Source organism: Phacochoerus africanus, chromosome 9 (genome assembly GCF_016906955.1).
Source record: "Phacochoerus africanus isolate WHEZ1 chromosome 9, ROS_Pafr_v1, whole genome shotgun sequence".
In the NCBI taxonomy this organism is placed as follows: Eukaryota; Metazoa; Chordata; class Mammalia; order Artiodactyla; family Suidae; genus Phacochoerus; species Phacochoerus africanus.
Window position 1 is genome coordinate 104,276,399 of NC_062552.1, and position 22,892 is coordinate 104,299,290.

The 22,892-nt window shown below is 42.2% G+C and overlaps 1 protein-coding gene across 6 annotated transcripts in view; it reads left to right on the top strand.

The window, feature by feature from the left end:
* Window positions 1-22,892, top strand: part of NRXN3 (neurexin 3) — a 1,579,386-nt gene that overhangs the window by 469,902 nt on the left and 1,086,592 nt on the right. For all 6 annotated transcript variants that reach the window (XM_047796606.1, XM_047796611.1, XM_047796607.1 and 3 more), the window contains one exon: window positions 1,736-2,119. In XM_047796606.1, the coding sequence (XP_047652562.1) occupies window positions 1,736-2,119 (384 nt within the window). The remainder of the gene's footprint in view (window positions 1-1,735; window positions 2,120-22,892) is intronic.

Sequence of the window (22,892 nt, forward strand, 5' to 3'; positions counted from 1 at the left end):
GAAATTTCTTAGAATGGTGACTTGGACATCATTATTATGTAGGTTTTAAAAAAATTTCGTTTTTATTATAGTTGATTTACAATGTTGTGTCAATTTCTGCTGTACAGCAAAAGTGACCTAGTCTCCATACATACTCACACATGCACACATTATATATTTTTATAATATATTTTTATAATATTATGTTCCATCATGTTATAGCACAAGAGAGTCAATAAAAGATTAAAAAGCAAAAAGACAAGGCAGATTTCTCTGGGAGAACTTCCCGGCTAGACTAACCCTCCAGTGGCCCCTCATGCTCTTTCTCCTCTCCCACCCCTGCCTGTGAGGACTTTGTGATTTAGAGTATACTTTGCTTTCTTGATCTCATTTGATCCCCTAGGCCCTTCAGGCTGTCTCCCTCTTAGCCGAGGGTATTGAGACTCATTTAAGTGAAGGCTGGCTGATGGATAGCCCGGCCCAGTTATCTTGACACTAATAAAGCATTTTAAGAATACTAAATTCTAAAATTTTTGGCAAGAGTTTTAGATATCACCTTGATTTTACAGTTAGGGGACTGGAGCTGTAAAGGGGTTCAGGGAATGGTCCTGGGTCAGAAAGCCATTCATTTATGTTTGGAATTCCTGCTTCCACCTTCCTAGGTCAGGCTCCAGGGTTATATCTCCTTTGATTGCATGTGCCTGGTTTACCTCTGTCTCATCTCTTGATTCTCTGGCCACCTCTGCCTAGTAGCCACAGTCCTACCTACCCCAGGGCCTTTGTAGCTGCCGTTCCATGAACTGGCCCTATTCTTCTGTCAGACTTTGCATGGTTGGATCCTCTCGACATCCTGGTTTCAGCTTCCTTGTCACCTGCTTGGAGAAGCCTTCACCCACTGTACTCATTAAAGCAGAACCCCTACGCAGCTGTAGCACCTATTGTACTCCTCTTCCTCCCATGTGCCATTCCCCAGTTCCTTTTATTTATTTTCTGTTCCTCCGCTCTGGAACATTACTCCATGAGAGCAGGGACATGCCTCTCAAGTTCACGTCTGTGCCTCAAACCATACCAGAGACAGAACAGGTGTTCAATGCATACTTGTTACGTGAATACGTAAACATGTTCCAGTTAAAATCTATCCAAGGTAGTGAATGCTGAAAATACCACTGTCAGGCATGGTTGTTCAGGCCAGTGCAGAGGGTACCAGCATGGAGAGAGACAGACAGAGGGCAGGTTCTATCCTTCTGGTGATGGAGAGCCAGGGAAGACAGGATTTACAGAACTCTTACTCTGTCCAGGTACGGAGTAAGGAGCACTTTACATGTATGAGCTCATTTAATCATCACACCAACCTGGGAGGTGGGGACAATTCTTTCCCCTTTTACAGGTAAGGACATTGAGGACCAAAAAGGGGAAGTTACTTCTTCAAGGTTATCCAGCTGGTACAGGGGGAGCTTGGATTTAAACTCAGACAGAGACTGTGCTGCTTTCAACCCACATGGCTGTGACCTCTCAGCCAAGACTTTTGGGTAGAAAGAAGATATTGTATTGGGTGCTATGCCACTGGGATTGGCTCAGAGAACCCAGGACAGGCATCTTAGATGCAGAGATTGGAACCAAATGGCCTACACTGTCCTTTTCACCGCTTGCCTAGCAACTCACTTGTTAGGCTCCTTTCATTAGGTTCATCACTTGGAAGCCTCACCAGTGATGCCAAGAGAGCTATTAGCTCACAGTTTCTGTCCTCCCATCCCAGGTACCATCTCAGTGAACAGCAGGCGCACGCCTTTCACTGCCAGTGGGGAGAGCGAGATTCTGGACCTGGAGGGGGACATGTACCTGGGTGGACTGCCCGAGAACCGCGCTGGCCTCATCCTCCCTACTGAGCTCTGGACTGCCATGCTCAACTACGGCTACGTGGGGTGCATCCGGGACCTGTTCATCGACGGGCGCAGCAAGAACATCCGGCAGCTGGCGGAGATGCAGAATGCTGCGGGCGTCAAGTCCTCCTGTTCACGGATGAGCGCTAAGCAGTGCGATAGCTACCCCTGCAAGAACAATGCTGTGTGCAAGGACGGCTGGAACCGCTTCATCTGTGACTGCACAGGCACCGGCTACTGGGGAAGAACCTGCGAGAGGGGTGAGTCCACCCTCGTGGGCGTGCTGGGTCTGGGTGGGGAAGGCGCTACAACCGTGTCCTTGTGTAGACCTCCCTGTGCTTGCTTTCTTCTGGAGAAGAATTTTCTTGGGTTCACTGCTTTCAAGATCACCTCCTTTCTAGTTCTGGATGCTTGGGTTTGTTGAGCTAGGGTTGGGTTTCAGAAAGAGAAACTCAGGAGTTCCCGTCGTGGTGCAGTGGTTAACGAATCCGACTAGGAACCATGAGGTGGCGGGTTCGATCCCTGCCCTTGCTCAGTGGGTTGAGGATCAGGCGTTGCCGTGGGCTGTGGTGTAGGTCGCAGACACGGCTGGGATCCTGCGTTGCTGTGGCTCTGGTGTAGGCTGGCAGCTACAGCTCCAGTTGGACCCCTAGCCTGGGAACCTCCCATATGCCGCGGGAGCGGCCCAAGAAATGGCAAAAAGACAAAGAAAAAAAAAATATATAAAGGAAAGAAAAAATTGAGAATAAATGCTACCATGACCATGATATTCTTTTAAGGGTTAGACATCTGCTGTTTGAGAGGGCGAATACTATTCCTTTGGAATTCTGTGTGGGTTCACCAACTAGCTGTTTCAGTTGGTCATTTAACTCATGCATTTTGGGGCTTTCTGCGCACTCTAGCTCTTTGATTAGGCTTTAGAAATACACGATGGGAACAAGACAGTCCCAGCCCTGTTCAATGGAGCTTGCTACCTAGTGGAATATGTAGCTGTTAAAATAATTATATACATTTGGAGTTTTATAAGACATAGTGTGATGTATTGGTTAGGAACATGAGTTCTGGGGCCAGATTGGGTAAGGAATGTGGCCCTCATCGAGTGATATGAACTTTCTCAAGACAATATCCTTGAGACTTAATTTCCTCATCTGTAAAGTGGAGATCATCAGGTACCTACCTCACAAGATGTTAATAATAATTACATTCCTGGGTTCCTGATTACATTAAGCATTTAGTAAATGTTAGTGATTGTTAACAGTCATAATTATTGTCATCAACATCATTAAAGGGAAAACAGAAGTTTGGCAGGCCTTTGCAAGGGGACCCAAAATACTCTGGGGATTCATAGACACCTGGCCCGGGAACTTCACATGGTATGGGCATGGCCAGGAAAAAAAAAAAAAAAAGGAACGAAATGTGCAGATTGAGACTTGAAATTCAAGTCGGAGTTAGCTTGGCAATGAAGTGGGAGGAAGCCATTTGTCTTAGAAAGAACTGCACATGCCAAGAGATAAAGAGACCATGAAATAGCTAAGGGACTGAACAAAGTCTAGAATGGACTGGAGTATGGCATGAGGTTGGGGGAAGGAAGTGAGAGGTGACTGACAAGATTGAGAACACACAGTGGAGGGTGATCCTTCAGAGCAGGCTAGGATGCTAGGGGAATCCCCTTTCCATCTACCACTTAAGCGTCTTGCACTTGCACTGAATTGACAGTTGGTGTAAAGGGCAGAGGTGAAGGTAAGCAAGGAGACAACATCAAGACAAGGAGATCCCAGTGTAGAAGCCATGTCTATGTTGCAGTATGGTTGATTCTTTTAGGTGCCAAGCTCACAGACTCTGGCTGGCTGGCCATGAGTTGTCAGCCTCTATTTTATGTAAAAGGATAATTTACATAGGTAATCAAGTTTTTACTAAGAGCACAGCTCTAGGACTTTGAGGATACTCTGTCTGCAGTAGACAAAGTTTATTTTCTCCAAAAGCTTATCTTCTGTTTAGCTGAGGAGCCAAAATATTTATACAAGCAGCAGTGATAAAGTGATACAAGGCAGCATCATAGGCTCAGGTGGACCAATAGGAGGACGTGGAGACCCAAAGAAGACTTCTCTGAGGAGGGACATGCAGTTTCTCATACCTGAGGATTAACAGTGCCCAGAATGGTCCAAGAATTGGAAGTTTGGTGATAAGGAGGGGTCCTGAAACAGGCTTGGACAACCAGTCAAGGATTTTCAAGGAGCCATTTTTCTGAGGTCAACTGTAATGCTAAAGGCTGTTTCAAGAGAACTGCAAACATTCCCTATAGCTGGACCAAAAACAGGACACAAGATAGTAGGGTAATGGAAAAAGAGTTAGCTTTCTTGGGGTTCATAGCATTTAAATTCAGATTCACTGAATTTTCAGAGCAACAACCCCAGAACATGGGCTAAGATGGGGAGGCAGCCATCTGGAACAGAAGTGGGCCTCATGTAGCTAGTCAGTCTGTCAAGCTCCTGAAATCCTTCCAAATCTCTTTGTAGGGTAGATTATCCTGGTTGTGGTTTGGGAAGAGAGTAAAGTCATTTCACTTCGGGGATGCACAAGACAGTTTTGGTATAAGCCAGGGTATTGTGGATCTTCCACCATCTAGGAAGGTTGTATAGGAACCGAAGGTCACTTCAGGCATTGCTGCCTTCTCTTGGGTCTCTTCCCAACTCAGGGGTCTGTGGGTCCCGAAGACAGGCAGCAGTGAGTGTAGACAGCTGTGCAAGGTGTCTGAGATCACCTGTTACAAGGGCAAAGCGACGGGAGTTGGTCCAAGATTTGCCAAGTACAGTGAAAGTCACTGCACCTTTTTACATTGTCACTTCTGACTAGTCATTAAAAGGCAGCTGATTGGGGATATATGAGGGACAATTATCCTTGGGACAGTGCAGCCAAGAGTCATCCACTGTGGCCGAATGAGAAGGAGCCTCACAAATTGGAGACATTTGATCTATACGTTGCTCAAATCCCAGACGGTTCAACTGATTGTTTTGTTCCCCTGCTAATTGTTTTTTGGCCCTGTATTGTTCCTGACACCATGTTCAGAATGAATCAGTGGAGTGTAAAAATGATAGGACTCCACTCTGCAAAGCAAAGAAAATAGTTTTCCCCTGACATTGTTTTTTCTTTATTAAAACTTTCTTCCATGGAGGTACTTTTGAGTCCCTTTTGTTATTTTTCATGTGTGCAGCGGACATTTATTGAAACCGTAATTTGTTCCAGGCACTGTTTTAGATGCTGGAAATGCAAAAAAAAAAAAAAAGGCTGGCACAGCCCCTGATTTTGATCAAAGGGTATATGCTTTTTTTGAGAAATTAAGGGAGAGGTGGGACATGTGCTAATGTGTGGATGTCAGGCCTGATGTCTGTAGAGGGAATAATAGGCAGATGGGAGAAGCCGCTCTTATATAGGGGAATGATCATTGGGGAAAAGGGACACAAAGTTTCTAGGATTTTCTTGTTTCATAATTATGACAAAACTATGGCTTCTATCTCTGACCCTCAGTATCCATTAGAGGCACTTCTAAAGAGTGGCAAAGGGAAAGTGTTAGCATTCTTTACCCACGAGCACTGTCCCATTGGCAAGGAATGCTGCCCCACCATCAACATGATCATTCAATTTAACGTTCTCTTTTTTCCTCTAGAAGCCTTGACCTAGAATTGGTCATTTGAACCAAATATGGTAAGACTTAAGATGCTTCGTTAGGCATTGTGTCCCACCTGGCCCCAGCCATGCCCTGTAGTTAGGCTGCATGGCCATGCCAGTCCCTGGACATCATTGACCCCACAGTAGGAATGGTAGTGTTTGAAAGAAGCACTTGTTTATATAAAATGGAGAATGAATAGATTGGAAGCTGAAAACTGGTATTCAGAGAAAAAGCAGACTTAGGGATGGCCCAGGTCAAACCCTAGATCAAATAACCCAAGATCTCATGCAAAGTGAGCTAGCACATAGTCTAAGGTACAACTCCCAGGTTAAAGTTGTCCACCAAAGACCAGGGAGTAAGGGAGGGGACCTAGGAATTATGAGTACATGAGACTAAGGTTAATTTCCTTGAGTATCTTTTCTCTGATAGTAAAAATGGATGACTCTTGCTTATACCCTCACAAGAATGCTTCTACTGCCTGTGAAGATGAGCAGCTCTAAATTTTGATGTATAGCAATTAACTTGATGTTGTATTTAATTTTTTTTTTCAGCCTCATCTGATTCTAAAGAGATGTAGGTATAGGAGTTCCCGTCATGGCGAAGTGGTTAACAAATCCGACTAGGAACCATGAGGTTACAGGTTCGGTCCCTGGCCTTGCTCAGTGGGTTAAAGATCCGGCGTTGCTGTGAGCTATGGTGTAGGTTGCAGATGCGGCTCAGATCCCACGTTGCTGTGACTCTGGCATAGGCCGGTGGCTGCAGCTCCAATTTGACCCATAGCCTGGGAACCTCCATGTGCCATAAGAGCAGTCCTAGGAAAGGCAAAAAAAAAAAGACAAAAAAAAAGAGAAAGAGAGAGATGTAGGTATATCTACCTATCCTAGTTGTTCACTGTAGTTGTTCTGGTTTGTTATTTGTTATTCATAATGATGTAGAAGATAACTCCATGACATAAAAAGCAAAAGCCTGTTTTAGCTACTTAATATCAGTTTGGTCAAAATGCTTGAATGTGCTGGAAGACCACCTGCCCTTTCGTAACTCCTTTTGTATAGAGGAAACATTCTATCTTGTCTATCTTGTTTATCTTAAGAAGACATAATCAGTTGACCTGGGACAACATAGGCATTTTCTCCCTGTCAGGATAGCCAAACTGCTTAGTTCCCTTGGTGTGGGGGGTCAAGTGTCAATAGGAAAGGCTATGAATTTATTTTATTTTGGACTACTGTGCTTCTCTTTGAGGCCACTGCAGAGTCTGTCATCTTCCCTAGATGGCTTTTTCTGCATATATGCCATTATTTACTTAGCAAGAAATAAAATAAGACTCAGCACAAGTTCATCACTATGACAAAAAATATCCTATAGTACAGTGCTTAGATTCAGGATGGTCTAATGGTTAGTAACATGAGTTTCAGAAACAGATGGATCTTGGTTCCTGAGTTGGTTCTGTCAATAGGTAGATGATGTGCAACAAATTTCTTATTTCTTCCAAGTCTGTTTCTTCATCAATATAATGGGGACACTGATACTTATTAGGTAAGGTTCTCTTGATTGCAAGCTACAGAACTGACAGTAGCTAAGAGAGTCAAGAAAGAAGATTTACTGCATGGTAACCCAGAGAGTTGTCAATGAAATGAAGATTTCCCTAACTGCATCTTGAAAAGGGAAGCAGAACAGCTTGAGGGACCCTGAGGCACTGTGATTGAAGAAATACATCTCTCTTGACGTACAGGTTCTAGAGCTTTCCGTTCATGATTTACATTTTCCAAGTAGAGAACTTGTTTGTCCCAATTTAACTCTCATGACTCTTCTTCTACCAGTCATCTCTGTCTAGGTGGGCAGCCACCTAGAATAGACAAGAAGAAACACCTATATGTAAATGCGTAAACTTGCCAAACCATTTCCTAGTATTCTTTCATGGTTAAGCTTGGGGTACCCTGACCCACAAAGCCATTCCCTGTGGTAGATGTCCAGGTATGTGGACTACTTCTGTTAGATACAAGAACATATTTCTTGCACACCTTTGAGAATGAGTTTTTAGAATCAAGATAAATCTCTTCTCACTGGTCTCTGGGATTCCATTCGTCTGACATAAACACCAGCTGAAAACCAAGAACGCAAATATTTTTTGAGTTCTCAAATGACCCTAGTTCCAACAGGAGAAGAATGAAGGCAGAAGCTGCTAAGGGACTTTGCTTTCAGCCAGAAACTCTGACTGTTGCTGTGTGCTCTTGGGGCAGCAGCCCACCCTGCCAGGAAGGGGTCTGACACCACCTTTAGAAGAGGCTAAACTGTGTCATGAGGATGCCCCATGGAAATAGGATATCAGAAAATAGTAGATACAGTTCAGTAGGTACCTAATCCTTATTTCAATAAGGAAGGATTTGGAAGCTCTGAAAAGTTAATGTCACTGTAACTTGGAGTAGCTGTAGAGTGCTAACTTTTCATAATTCCTGACTTCTAATCCATTGTTCTTTCCATGACATTGAGCAACCTTTCCTTTTCTTACATATAAGAGAGGTTAGATTATGAGGTCATTGAAGAAAAAACAGTACATTAAGTACTTCTGTTTCTCTTCAGTCTCCAGCGCTGTGCTATACATAAACTATGAGGTTATTACATGTTGGGGGGATCCTAGTCCTCTGTCCTGGGTCTCAGTCTGCACCATGCCCTTGGCACCCTCATCCATTTCCCTGGTGTCAAAGGTTATCTCTGTCGGTGATTCCCAAATCAGGATCTCGAGGCCAGAACTCTCTCTCTGGAACCCCAAATTTCTGTGTCCAGTTGTGTACTTGACATCTCCATTTGGATATATGATAGGTATCATAATCATAACATTAAAAAACAGAAATATTGAGTTCTTCCTCCATGCCTTTGAATTTTTTTTTTTTTTACTTTTAGTTTTTCCCATGTCAGTAAATGGTATCACCCTTGTCCTTGGCATTTTCCTTGAATATTTTTTCTTCTGGTATCACTCAGTCTATCTCAGCAAGTTCCTGTTGTCCCCTCATCTAAATCTATTCTGTGTCTGTCCACTTCTCTCTGTCTTCCCTACTGCCATCCTAGGTCAACCTACACTGATCTTTTCTTTGGAAAACTGGATGGCATGGCATGTGATTTTGAAAAGCTTGAATCCATTTCGTGCCCTCCTTAGAGTATTGAACTGGGATTATTAAAATGTCTGCATATTCAATACATTCTTATCTTTAGTTTCAGTGGCTTTTGGTCCCTCAAATGGTAGGAAATGGAGCTAAGGTGCTTCTTTGGAATTAACTTCAATGCTGGCGTAGTAATTCCATACCTCTTCTCTACCAGGTTTGGCGAACTAAGTTGTAAGGATATATGCACATCTGTGGAAGCTCTACATGAGCTCACAGTCTAGTGGAAGAGATGAAGAAGTAATCTGCAAATTGTAATGCAGTCTCCCAAAGGAAGTGACCCAGGGAATAATTATAGCAAAGAACAATGGGAAGCCAAAATATATCCAACTTGATATGCCACCTTGTAACTGATTTTGGAGCTCCAAGGGTCTTTTCAGACTGACTCACTGGTGTGGAAACTAAAGAAACCCTTGCTTCCAAGGTCAGCTATAGTCTTATTGCTTTCACTTGTTGCAGTGCCATTGAGGCTCTGCCCCTATCCCCCAGGAATATCTTAATCCCTTTATTTAGATACGTGACCTTGAGATTCTTTCTTAGATCATCCACCTCTCTGTTCTGCAAAAATAAAATGAGGCAATTTGATTTCATGCTCTCTAAGGGCCCTTCCAATATGAAAACTCTGTGATTCTCAAATGTCATCAGCTTGGCAATGTTCTCCCTTGTCCCAGGTAGAGCAGTAAAGGTGAGTGAAGGGCAGGACAGGAGTGCTAGTCCTTGTTGCTTGCAGGCTGCAGTACTGTGTGGGTTAGAAGGCTTGGTTTAGTCATATCAGCACTGTGTTGAAGTCACCTGTCTGATTTCATTCATCTAGGAAAATGAATACCTTGATATACTGAGACTACTTCATGCCTGTGACTTAGAAGTTGTAACTGATGGATTAATGAATAGAACTTGGGATTTCTTGTATTTTTTTTTTTTTTTTTTTTTTGCCATTTCTAGGGCCACTCCTGCAGCATATGGAGGTTCCCAGGCTAGGGATCTAATCGGAGCTTTAGCTGCCAGCCTACCCCACAGCCACAGCAATGCAGGATCTGAGCCGCATCTGCAACCTACATCACAGCTCACAGCAACACCAGATCCCTGACCCACTGAGCGAGGCCGGGGATCGAACCCGCAACCTCGAAGTTCCTAGTCAGATTCGTTAACCACTGAGCCATGATGGGAACTCCGAACTTGGGATTTCTTAAGAGCATTAAAAGGCTGTCTCCTTTTCAGCCCATTGTTTAGCCCCTTTTGACAGGTTATGATTAAAGAAAGGGTCTTCTAAGAAATATATAATTTATCAACAACCAACACATCCCCCTTTTTTTCTTATCCGCTGGTACTTAAGACTCACAGGTGTATCTCTGGTGATGACCATAGCAGTACTAGATTCGGCCTCTTCTTTTTTCTATTTCTGTTCTCCAGGTTTCCCTTTCCACAGGCTCAGGATTGTATGATGCCACAAAGTTGTCCCATAGTTCATGGACCCTTCCTGTATGTAATTTCACCAGGTTAGGGTCTGAGATACCCCTGATCTTGGCTCCTCTCACTAATCTAAAGAGTCAGAAAAGACAATTCTATTTGTTCTAGAAGCTTGAAGCTCAGGGGTCTCAGAAGTTCAGGCTGGGAACTTTGGAGATCTTTGAACGATTCATAGCCAGGCTCTGTTCAGCCTGAGAATGGGAGGGTCAGCACTTTGGGGAAGTGTGTGACAGCTGCTTAGAACTGCAACATACCTGCTGTTGGCCATGATTCTGTCAGATGCAGAAATGTGGTGGCCATTTATATTGCCACTCTGTACCGTCATTACTGTCTTTGCTAAAAGCTGCTTAACTGCCAGCAGACATCTGCCCATTATGGATGCCATAATTGAGATGCTTCTATATTATGAGAAACAAGTGCTTCAAAATGTAACACAAGGGGATTGTCATAGCCTTTTTCAGCATCTCTGGCTTCATATGTCTTTTCACAGATAGATGAATTTGTCTTTGTTCCAGTCTGTATTAAGAGGAAAGGAATATTAAGAGATCTATTTATTGAGAGAGATTATATGCTATATTAAGACCCTAATAGACACTGGGTTGTTTAACCCTCACATCCACTCTGCAGGCTGCATATCCTTATGCTTATTTCATAGATGAAGAAATTAAGGCCCCAAGTTATTCATTCCAAAGAACTTAGTACTGTGTGCCAGGGACTGCACTGACCCCTCTTTTTGTGACACTCGTCATAAACCTAACAACATGTTCTGGTATCTGAGGTACAGATAGAAATGCAAGGAGAAATATCATGGGTTCACAGACTGGATGACACTGGAGCTGAGGCTCACTGGAGTAGCAGGAATCTGCCAGGTAGACCAGGCAGGGAAAAGTATTCCAGGCAGAAGGTACAGATTATGCAAAGGTGACTTCTGTAAACAGAAAGATTTTCTCATAGATGGAATCTAAAACTTGGGGAGTGAGGAGAAGGAATTTGAGGTGTTTTAGAAGATGTGGCTGGAGGGGTGGCAGGACCAGTTGTGAAACAACTTATTTGTTCTCCCAATAGGGTTGGACTTTATTTTATAGGAGGCATGCCATTTTTAGCCATAGGATCATAAGGTCAGATACTTCTGGCAAAGGATGGATGGGATGTAGGAGACAGTAGGCCAACAGACCAGCGTACCTTAGTTCAGTTTGTGTTTGTATTAACTCAGGATGGGAAACAAGAGTGCTGAGATAGGGATAATGGAGGTCGAGTTTGGGGGCATATTCATAAATACTTAGACGTTCCCGTCGTGACTCAGTGGAAATGAATCTGACTAGCATCCATGAGGATGCAGGTTAGATCCCTGGACTCGCTCAGTGGTTAAGCATCCAGCATTGCTGTGAGCTGTGGTGTGGGTCGCAGACATGGCTTGGATCCTGCATTGCTGTGGCTGTGGCGTGGGCCAGCAGCTACAGCTCCGATTCAACCCCTAGCCTGGGTACCTCCATATGCTATAGGTGTGGCCCTAAAAAGACCAAAAATAAATAAATAAATATTTAAGGGGCAGTGTGGATAGGATTTAGAAATCCACTGTACACAGCTAAAGAGTGCCCGATACTGGATTAGAACAAGGGTTTGGCCAAACAAGAGTTTCTTCTCTGTGCCACTCAACCATCTCAAAGCATTTGGAGTGTCGTGAGGGGAGTGTGGAAAGTGAGGGAGAAACTAAGGGACATAGCTAGGAGTCACCTACACATATTGGTCCCCACTCTGAGAATATCAAAAATGGCTGCTTAATTGGCTTCTTGGGGAGCCTCAGTTAATAGAGTCAAAAAGTATGTTGTGCTCACATAGAGCATAAGCCAGCATGTCCCTTTCTGAATCTAGAATTTAGCGATTCAAGAATTAAAAAAGTGCTCTGACTGGTGTTTTTTTATTCCATTTTTTCTTGTGTTGTTGAAATGACCTAGGCATGATTTCTGTATGTCAGCCTCAGATATATGCGCTAGAACTAAAAGTGGGGAGGAAGATTGCACCAGAAAGGAACATGCCAATGCCTGCTTCTCTCTGTCCTTCAAACAGTTTGTACTTGGAATGAAGACATGACTCGTGTAATCCCAGATTTTGAAGAATTATGTCAAAATGGTCTGTTGTTACTGTGATTATCTCAACCAAGCTTTGCATATATCTGGTGGAAAATGTATTGTAGTTTCTCTTTCTCTTGTGAAAGTGGCATGGCCCACTGCTATCTAAATACTGTTTTCATATGGTCTCCTAGGGCCATGCACTGACATTTCTTTTCTTTTTTAAATGTATAGTTGATTTACAATGTTTTTTCAGTGTCTTTTTTTTCTTTTTCTTTTTTCTTTCTTTCTTAATTTTTTTGGCCTCCCTGTGGCACACAGAGCTCCCAGACCAGGGATCAGACCCAAGCCACAGCTGTGAACTAAGCTGCAGCTGCAGCAATGCTGGATCCTTAAATCACTGTGCCAGGCGGGGGATCAAACCCAAGTCTCAGCACTCCCAAGATGCTACTGATCCCATTGTACCACAGCAGGAACTCCTGTTTCTTCAGTTTCTTTTGTAAGCAAAGTGACCCAATCACACACAGTTCCCTGTGCTGTACAGTCGGACCCTGTCGCCTATCCATTTCAAATGATACAGTTGGCATTCACCAACCCCAAACTCCTCATCCATCCACTCCCTCCCCGCTCCCCCCAGCAACAACAAGTCTGCTCTCCATGTCCATGATCTGTCACTCTTTATCTCCACTTACTTGAGGTTAAGCTAAAAGATTCTTTCTTTACACGTAGGGAGATCTTACGTTTAATTTCTCCATGTTCTGGTTTCTCATTAGGACTTTACATCAAGTACACCCAATGCTGAGGACTGTGTATGTGTGCGTATGGAGAACACATACATAGTTTCCCTCTAGTTTCTATGGTTTCTTTATTATATCATAGGTTCTGTTTTTAATACAATCTGAAATGACTAAGGAAAAGAAACAGCAAATGTGGAACAGTCATGGGTAGAAGGCCCAAACTCAAACCTAGATCTGGATGGACCTGAAAAAAACCAGAGTGTAAAGAGTGATAGAAAATTATTTAGGAGTTCCCGTCGTGGTGCAGTGGTTAACGAATCCGACTAAGAACCATGAGGTTGCGGGTTCGGTCCCTGGCCTTGCTCAGTGGGTTAAAGGATCCAGCGTTGCCGTGAGCTGTGGTGTAGGTTGCAGACGAGGCTCGGATCCCCCATTGCTGTGGCTCTGGCATAGGCTGGTGGCTACAGCTCCGATTGGACCCCTAGCCTGGGAACCTCTATATGCCGCAGGAGCAGCCCAAGAAATGGCAAAAAGACAAAAAAAAAAAAAAAAAAGAAAATTATTTATCTTGCCAGAGGCTCAGGTGTGATCTTAGCACAACCATCCCCATTCCCAATTTTATTTAAGTTTTGCTTTTTAGGGCTGTATTTGCAGCATATGGAGGTTCCCAGGCTAGGGGTCAAAGCTGAGCTACAGCTGCTGACCTACACCACAGCAATGGGAGATCCAAGCCATGTCTATGACCTACACCACAGCTCACAGCAATGCCAGATACTTAACCCACTGAGCAAGGCCAGGAATTGAACCCACATCCTCATGGTTCCTAGTTGGATTCATTTCCACTGTGCCATGATGGGAACTTCCCCATTCCCAATTTTAGATCAGGAGACTGAGGCCTCCAAGTAGGAAATAAGTTGCCTGAAGAATAGAATATAAATTTCCTAGCTTTTCTTTTTGGTTCTCCCATTTTTAAAATTAGTATATATGAACAGTATCTGTGCATATTTTATGAAGATATATGTTTATGTCCCCATGGCCCCCTAAACAGTAGAATCATGCATTATCATAAAGGTATTGGATTAGTCTCTGGTAATTTATTCTTGTTGGTAAATTTTGTTTAGAATGTTGGCAGTTGATTTAGAGAAAAGAAATATGAAGGGAAAAGGTACATATACATTTCTCTCCTTTTATCACTCATCCCATCTTGCCCCATGCAACAAATAAAGCCAGCCCAACAGAGAATTTTGGAGTGACAAGTGCATTGGGGACTTGGGGCTAGAAACCATGGGTATACAGCTCTTAAAAAGCCCCCTCCTGTGGGCTACTGAAGAGCTATCTTCCTGGCAAGGAAATGCAATCTTTCTTGGAGATCATTTCATGCTTCTTAGAATGTTTAACCTTTACAGCAAGGCATTCTCATCAAAATGACAAACCCCAACAGAGCCTTCTGAGAGGCCAGTAAATCAGAAACCTTATGAAATCTGTGGGATTAAGCACGCTCCCCCTCTTTGTTCCTCCAGGGAAAGAAAGCCCTGTGCCTTTCAGATTTTAATCTTCTCTGCAAGCCCCTTGTCTGGAGCTTCCTGCTGAGGCCCACTGGAATCTGAATATTGTTTTCATATGGTCTGCAGGGCTACATCCTGACACCAGCTACAGCTAGCACATTCTTTATCTCCATCAGCGACATTGTAAAGGAAGGATAACTGCTCAATGTTTGCTTAATTCTTCCTTACTCATGAAGAAGTCTTCCTTTCTGGGTCTGAAGATAGTGGCTCACTCTTCATGTCACCACTTGTGGTGGCAGGCTGTTGCTAACAGGGACCTCATCTCCAGCTGGCTGTCTCTGCTCCCCCTTGGCCCATTTCTCAGGCTGTAATGAAATGTCTTGTATGAGCAGCTCAGGTTTTCCAGCTGCTGTGTAATGGAGCCTCCTGTGGAAATCCACAAGGTCAAGTCTATGTTGAGAGCAGAAAGTGGAAAGAAAAGATTGAATAAAAGTCATATAGCTGTACAGGTAATAAAAAGACGTATTGGGGTGGGGGTGAAATGACTGTTCTTATCAGAATTTACACATTCATATTTAGTTGGGAAAGTCCTCTGAGATTTTTGAGTCTAACCACATATCTGATTCAAATACACCTCTGAAAAAAATCTCTAAAACATGGTATGGACTCTATGGGAACATTTTCTCTGTTTCCATATGTTGTACGAAATGCATAGCAGTAGGTAGCTTTTTTTAATCATTGCAATAAATGTATGAGATAGGTGCTATTTGATTCTCAATTACATCTGAGGAATTGGGGTCATGGATAGGTTATGTAACTTCCCTAAAGTTACCTAGATTCTCTGCCTTCCACTCCAGAGCCTACCCTTTTGTGCTCAGTATATTCTACTGCTCCCAGTGACAAGGGAGCTCACTTCTTAAGAAGCAGCTCTTTCAGTTTTGGATAGCACTAAATACGGACCTCCCTCGGAGATATGGCAGGTTTGGTTCCAGACCACCTCAAAGTGAGTATCGCAGTAAAGTGAGCCACATGAATTTTTTGGTTTCCCAGTGCACATAAAATCTATGTTTATGCTGTAGTCTATTAAGTGTGCAACAGCATTGTGTCTAAAAAGAAAGGGCGGGGGCGTATATATCTTAATTTAAAAATACTTTACTGCGAAAAGATGCCAACCATCATCTAAGCCTTCAGTGAATGGTTATCTTTGTGCTGGTGAAAGGTTTGATATTTTGTGAGAATTAACCAAAACGTGACACAGACATGAAGTGAGAAAATGCTGTTGGAAAACTGATGCTGATAGATTTGCCCAACACAGGGTTGCCACAGACCTTCCATTTGTTCACACACACACACACACACAATCATGCAATATCTGCAAAGTACGGTAAAGCAAAGTGCAATAAAAAAGCACAGTAAAGCAAAGTGCAATAAAATGAGGTAGGCCTTTATTCTAAAAATCTCCGTTTTACCATAAACGGAAATTTCTAATATCTTTCTTTTGATCCTGGTTCCAGCTTTGGGAACTATACAGGATTTATTCCCTCAATATTTACTTGGTACTTAGTGCCATGGACACCTGGGGTATATAAAACTATCAAACCTAAACCCTCCTCTACAATAGACTTTTAATTAGTTTAAGAGGACTGTCATTTTCCCACTGGAATGTTGCCAGTCATTCTCAGGATAAACATCATTAGTTTCTTCAAGTAGTTCTCATCTGTTGTGGTATTGAGTTCCTCCATCATCCAGTAGTCATTGAAGCGGGGGAGGGCCTGTGTATTCACTGGATGCAAGGATGACTCCCGGGACCAGGGAACATTGCGAGGTGTGCCCCTTCAAGCAGCAGGTGTTTGTTACCAGTGCGATAAGCTGTATTGCACATTGTAACATCATATGGACTATGGGTTTGTGAGACCAGTGGGATTTGCTGATATATTTCTGAGAGGTGAATGCTAGTTTCATATCCTGAAAAAGATAACCTTGGGCCCTCAATAGGCGGCATCACACTTAATGTCTAGCCTTATTTTTCAAAATAGTCGAGACTGTGTAGGGTTAAATCACATATTTCAAAAGCTAGGCTAAATTTATCTTTGGCCTTAGGAATATCTCAGGGAAATATTTTGCCAAATATCAGCTGATGTAGAATCACTGAATGGTCAGAAATGTAAAAGTCATCTATTCCGGTGCTGATAATTTATAAAGGAAGAACTGAGGTTCAGAGCGATTACACACATATATGAAGTGCTCCAAAGTCACACAGGCAGCTGTGGTGAGACTCATAATTCAGTGTTTTGATTCCTGGCCAGAGCACTCTATCCTATAGCAGTGTCAGGAGGTGCTCTAGCTTTACGCCTTGGGGCTGGACTTCCTCTGTAGCCGACAGTGGAAAGCTTGTGCAATGCAGCCCGAAACCTTTCTCCAGAAGCTCAGTGGGTCTTTGCGTTTTTTTTTTTTTTTTTTTTTTACATGTAATAGTCCCTTTATTTATTGCAAATAGGCTAGGCAATTAATTCACAGTTAGCAGCTTATGGCCTGGAAAATCTCATTATCAACACATCTGTTTAAAAAGAGATGCTTAAAGAAGCCTGAATATTCAGACTGATCATCTCCAAGAACAGCAGAATGACTGAAAGGCAACTTTGGAGAGTGTAGGGTTGTGTCCAGATTTTCAGACCCACTGAAATTCACACATAAGGGAGTATAAAGAGGGAATTCACATTTATTGTGTGCCTGTTATGTGCCAGGTATAACTTGATACCTAACTTAAGATGCAAGAGTGCAGGAACTTTAGTGTTAAACAGCTAGACATGAATCTCAATCCCATCACTGATTATTATACAATCTTGGAATCTCAATCCCATCACTGATTATTATACAGTCTTGGGTGTGTTTTTATTACCAATGCTCTAGGTCACGGGTCTCCATTTAAAAAAATGAACACTGATTTTGGAGTTCCCGTCGTGGCGCAGTGGTTAACGAATCTGACTAGGAACCACGAGGTTGCAGGTTCGGTCCCTGCCCTTGCTCAGTGGGTTAACGATCCGGCGTTGCCGTGAGCTGTGGTGTAGGTTGCAGATGCGGCTCGGATCCCGCGCGATGCTGTGGCTCTGGCGTAGGCCGGTGGCTACAGCTCCGATTGGACCCCTAGCCTGGGAACCTCCATATGCCCCGGGAGCAGCCCAAGAAATAGCAACGACAACAACAACAAAAAAGACAAAATTAATTAATTAATTAATTAATTAAAAAAATGAACACTGATTTTTATGATTTAGTGAGGAAAATTTGGAATATTTATAAATTCAACTTTTATTTAACCAGTATTAATTGAGCACCTATTTCATAGCAGATGATAAAAAAACCTAAGACTGAACATAATTATATCAACCAGAAATGGTCATCATTAATGTGTTGGTATGCTTTATTTGTTCCTTTGGGCAGTGTATATGTACAAGATACTTTAAAAATAACACTAAAATATAACTTTCTATTCTAACATCTCACATTCAATTATAATTTTATAGTTATACTATAATTTCAATTTAGCATTATGTAAAAACCTTTGTCTCAAATGATAAAAAACTTCAAAAATACGATTTTTAGTGATTTCACGGTAGCTATACCTTCCAGCTATTGCCTCAATTATGTTATAAACCACTCCAAAACATAGTGACTTACAACAAACAACATTTAAATTTTATAATTACAGATCTGTGGATAGGTTAGGGTGGCTGTCCTCCAAGCTGTGAAATAGCTGGTCATAGCTGCAGGTTTTGAAATTAGACTTGGATCTGCTCCATGGTCTCCACATTTTCCGTGGACTAGAAGCTACCCAGGGAATATTTTCTTGTCACGATAATACTTATGACCATGATTGCAGAAGGGCTCAAAGTGAAGAAGCCTAAGACCTAGCAGGGCCAGTTCTGGAAGATCATCTGCTTCTGATGAGAGAGAAAGATTTGATACCTGGCTTGAAGATGGTTCTACAAAACATAATGGAGGCCTTGCAAGGGCAGTGGAGTAAGGTGATCAGACATGTAGGCTTTCTGGGAATAGTAAGGAATGATTGAATCCCATTTTTGTTTTAAAATTCAGAATCACTGGATTATGCTTCTGTAATATCTGCTGATTTATTTTTTAAGTCTGGAATTCTTTTCCTGCTTGAGGTTTTATAAGGGCTCTGGATGTGCACTGCTTAAGGTTCTGGTAAGCAGGCTATTATTTTTGCTACTTTTCTGTTCTTAATGCTTCATGTCCTGGTTCTCTCCTAATGGACTTCTTAATTTTGTTTCTTCTGTATCCGTCCCTCTGCTTTTAGTTGGTTTTTATTTTTTGAAATACCTACTCTATTTTGTACATTAGAAAACATGCTCTAGGAAAACCAGGACCATGCCTTCTCTATGACCTGTGCCTGATACAGACTATGATCAACACATGTTTATTGATAAGGATAGATTTGGGGTCCAGGTATTCTCGATCTTTTCATCCAAAGACCTGACACATATTGTTTTCATCCATATATTTTCCCTCCAATGCAGATCACCTTACTCTAGGCTTAAATTTCATGCTTACAGCCAACCATTTCCTGTGGGCAACTTAGTTCCTAGTTTATATATTTATTTCAGATGTAACCTTCTAAGGAAGGAGCTTGATTATCCAAGCAGAATTTGCTAATGTCAAGGTATCAGTCAGTGCTAGAAGAGTCGATTTTGAGTGGTCAGAAGTAATAAAGAGACCAATTCAATTGATGAGGCTTAATAACTTGTATTCTCTCCAAAGATAAAGTTTTTCTAGTCAAGAGTTCATAAGGAGCTTGTTGCCCTAAGTCAACTATATTGCATTAGGACCCTGAGTTTTGTGAAGGAAAGGAAAAATTTCCTTCACCCCCCCCACCACTAAATGGGGAATAGTGGTGGGGATATTATGTGAGGATACAGCTAATGCTAGAGAATGTTAGCAGAAAACCCTCTATTATCACTATGGTTTCCTACATTCAGCAAATATTTGAGACCCTATCATGTGATAGCCACTAGGAAAAGAACAAGGGATTCAAAGGGTAAAATATATCTCCAGTCTTCAGGAAGCTCAAAGTCACCTTATAGATAACAGGTGACTGCCTCTGGGAAGGTAGATTGGATGTGAAGCCCATGCAACCAAGATCTTGTTCTTACTACTGCATGAGTAGCCTCATTTAATATGCAGGATTGATTGGAGGTGGAGGAGGAGAGAGGAAGAGAATGGGCCTAGATCTGAGTCAGAATAGAACTCCATTTTCTCTACTCCCAGAAACAGCATGGTAAGACTTCTCTCTAAAGTGGCAGAGAGACTTCTACCAGGTTAGGATCAGAATATCAGTGTAAAATATTAAAAGAGAGCCAAATGAGATACATCTGTATCTGTAAAGATCAATGAGAAAACGCACACGCACGCATAGCCTTTCCAGGTTACTGGTTCATTTATCTGCCATTCCTTGACTGATAAAAATAATCACAGTTTCAGATGCAAGATCAAAATAAAGTCATTTTAACGTGATGACAACAGTTAACACTGCTGTTTGGTATGTTTGAGAGTTAAGAGAGTAGATTTTAAGATTTCTTCTAACAAAGAAAAAACATTTTTATCTATATGAAATAATTGGTGTTAAACTTATGGTGATAGTCTTTTTATAATAACTTTAAGTCAAGTCCTTATGCTATATACCGTAAACTTCCACAGTGCTCAGTTATATCTCAGTAAACTGGGAAAAGTCATTTGTTTCAGAGACTCACCAGTTCAAAGATATATTATACTGTATAGAAAGCCCTTGCATATTCTGCTCTTTTCACACACTGTCATTTAAAATATTAAACAACTCATACAATTCAACAACAACAACAACAACAGCAACAAAAACCCATTTGAAAAATGGGCCTAAATAGACCTGCCTCCAAATGGCCAGCAGATGGCCAGTAGGCACATGAAAACATGCTCAACATCACTAATTATTAGAGAAATGCAAATCAAAACTACGATGAAGTGCTACCTCACACCAGTCAGAATAGCCATCATTAATCAATCTACAAATAACAAAGGCTGGAGAGGGTGTAGAGAAAAGGGAACCTTCCCATACGGTTGGTGGTAATGTAAATTGGTACAACCACTATGGAAAACAGTATGGAGGTTCCTCAGAAACCTAAACATAGAACTACCATATGATTCAGCAATCCCATTCCTGGGCATATTCTGAAAAAACTGTAATTCAAAAAGATACAGGCACCCCTATGTTCATTGCAGCACAATTCACAAAAGCTAAGATGTGGAAGCAGCCTAAATGTTCATCAACAGATGAGGAGATTAAAAAGATAGGATACATAAACACAGTGGAATACTACTGAGCCATAAAAAGAACAAAATAATGCTGTTCACAGCAACATGAATGCAACTAGAGATTATCATACTAAGTGAAGTAAGTCAGAAAGAGAAAGACACCATATTATATCACTTATATGTGGAATCTAAAAATATGGCACAAATGAACCTATCTACAAAACAAAGATAGACTCAGAAATAGAGAAAGACTTGCAGTTGCTAAGTGGGGGGGGGGAGTTAGACTGGGGGTTTGGGGTAGTAGATTTAGACTATTACATTTAGAATAAATAGGCAATGGGGTTCTACTGTATAGCACAGGGAACTATATCCAATATTCTGGGATAGAGCATGATGGAAAAGAATATAAAAAAGAATGTACGTATGTCTCTATCTATAACTGAGTCACTTTGCTGTACAGCAGAAATTGGCACAGCATTGTAAATCAACCTTAATTAAAAAATAACCATTCACATCTTAATTAGTGCCTACAATATGCCAGACCCTTGAGGGGTTCAGTGGTGGGCAAACCTTGACTTGCCCCCCTTATAGCTTATGGTCTAATGACAGGGGAAAGACATCATATAATCACCAACTAAATATAGAATTTCAGAATTTCTTAAACTTGAAGTATGGAAAGCCAGGTCTAGTAGTGGGCTCAGGAAATATTTTCCTAAATGAATGATGCTTGAGGAGATATTTGAAAAGATAAGCAAGAGGTAACCAGGCCAGAAGTTTGTTGCAAGTCTGAGGGATGAAAAGAAGAATGGGGAATTCCTGTGGTGGCGCAGTGGTTAACGAATCTGACTAGGAACCATGAGGCTGCAGGTTTGATCCCTGACCTTGCTCAGTGGGTTAAGGATCTGGCGTTGTCGTGAGCTGTGGTGTAGGTCGCAGACGTGGCTCGGATCCCACATTGCTGTGGCTGTGGCCTAGGCCAGCGGCTATAGCTCCAGTTAGACCCCTAGCCTGGGAACCTCCACATGCCGAGGGTACGGCCCTAGAAAAGGCAAAAAGACAAAAGGAAAAAAAGAAAAAAGAAAAGAATAATGGGAAGTCAGTGTCCATGGAGCAGAAGCTGGGTTGATGGGGTTGCAGCACGGAGAGGGAGGGGGAAGGGGGAAGGCAAGGACATAAAGTGTAGTTCTGATCTAGACTTTATCCTAAAGTCAATGGCAAATTGTTCAATAGCTATAAGCAGAGAGGTAACATGACCATGATTTTTTTTAAAGACGCCCTTGTCTATGGGATAAACAGTGGGTTGGAGAGAGATAAGAGTTGATGCTAAAATGCTAATTCTCCAAGAAAGAGTTGATAATGAAGTAAATTTGGACGAGGGCCGTGACTATGGAAGTGAAGGGAAGTGAGAGAATTTGAGATGTATTTAGAAAGTCCTATATTCATAGCATTTGAGAGGTCAAGGAAAAACAAATCAGGCCTTAGTAAGGAGAGACTTTTCTTCAAAAGGATTACTTCAAGGGAGGGAAAGGGACTATTGAAATGGGGAGAATGTGGTGAAAATAAGTTCTGAAAGCAATGGAAAATCAAACAAAACAGGGGAAAAAAGTTATTTTCCAGGGGGAAAAAAAGGAGGCAAGCCTGATAAGTAGAAACTTTGGAGGGGGGGAATGTTGGAAAATCTGGGAGATAACCATTGGGTCTGATAGGATAAAGGTCTCACCGTGGTTAGCTGATTCCCCGGAGAAACTATAAGGGGCTGTGTTCCACTTTGTTCAGGCTTGAAGGCGAGCAGAATTCAAGATTGGGGGCCTATAGGAATGACTCAGGTTTGGTCAAGACAAAGCAGAGGATAACAGATGGCAATTGTGAACCCTTGGTTTGAGCGTACCATCCACCATGACCCAAAAGATGACTTTGCAGGGGCACACAGTACAGGCACCTCACATAGCTCCTCAGTGGATCGGTGAGTCCTTGCACTGTTCTCAGTAGCTTCATGTTACATCAGGGGTTGGCAGCGTTTTCTCATAGCCTTGAATTCATTCACCCTCACAGCACTCAGAGAAATCGATTCCAGTTGGGACAGTTGGATTAGCAGTCAGGCTTCCTGTCCACTTCTTTGATGGAAGAGGA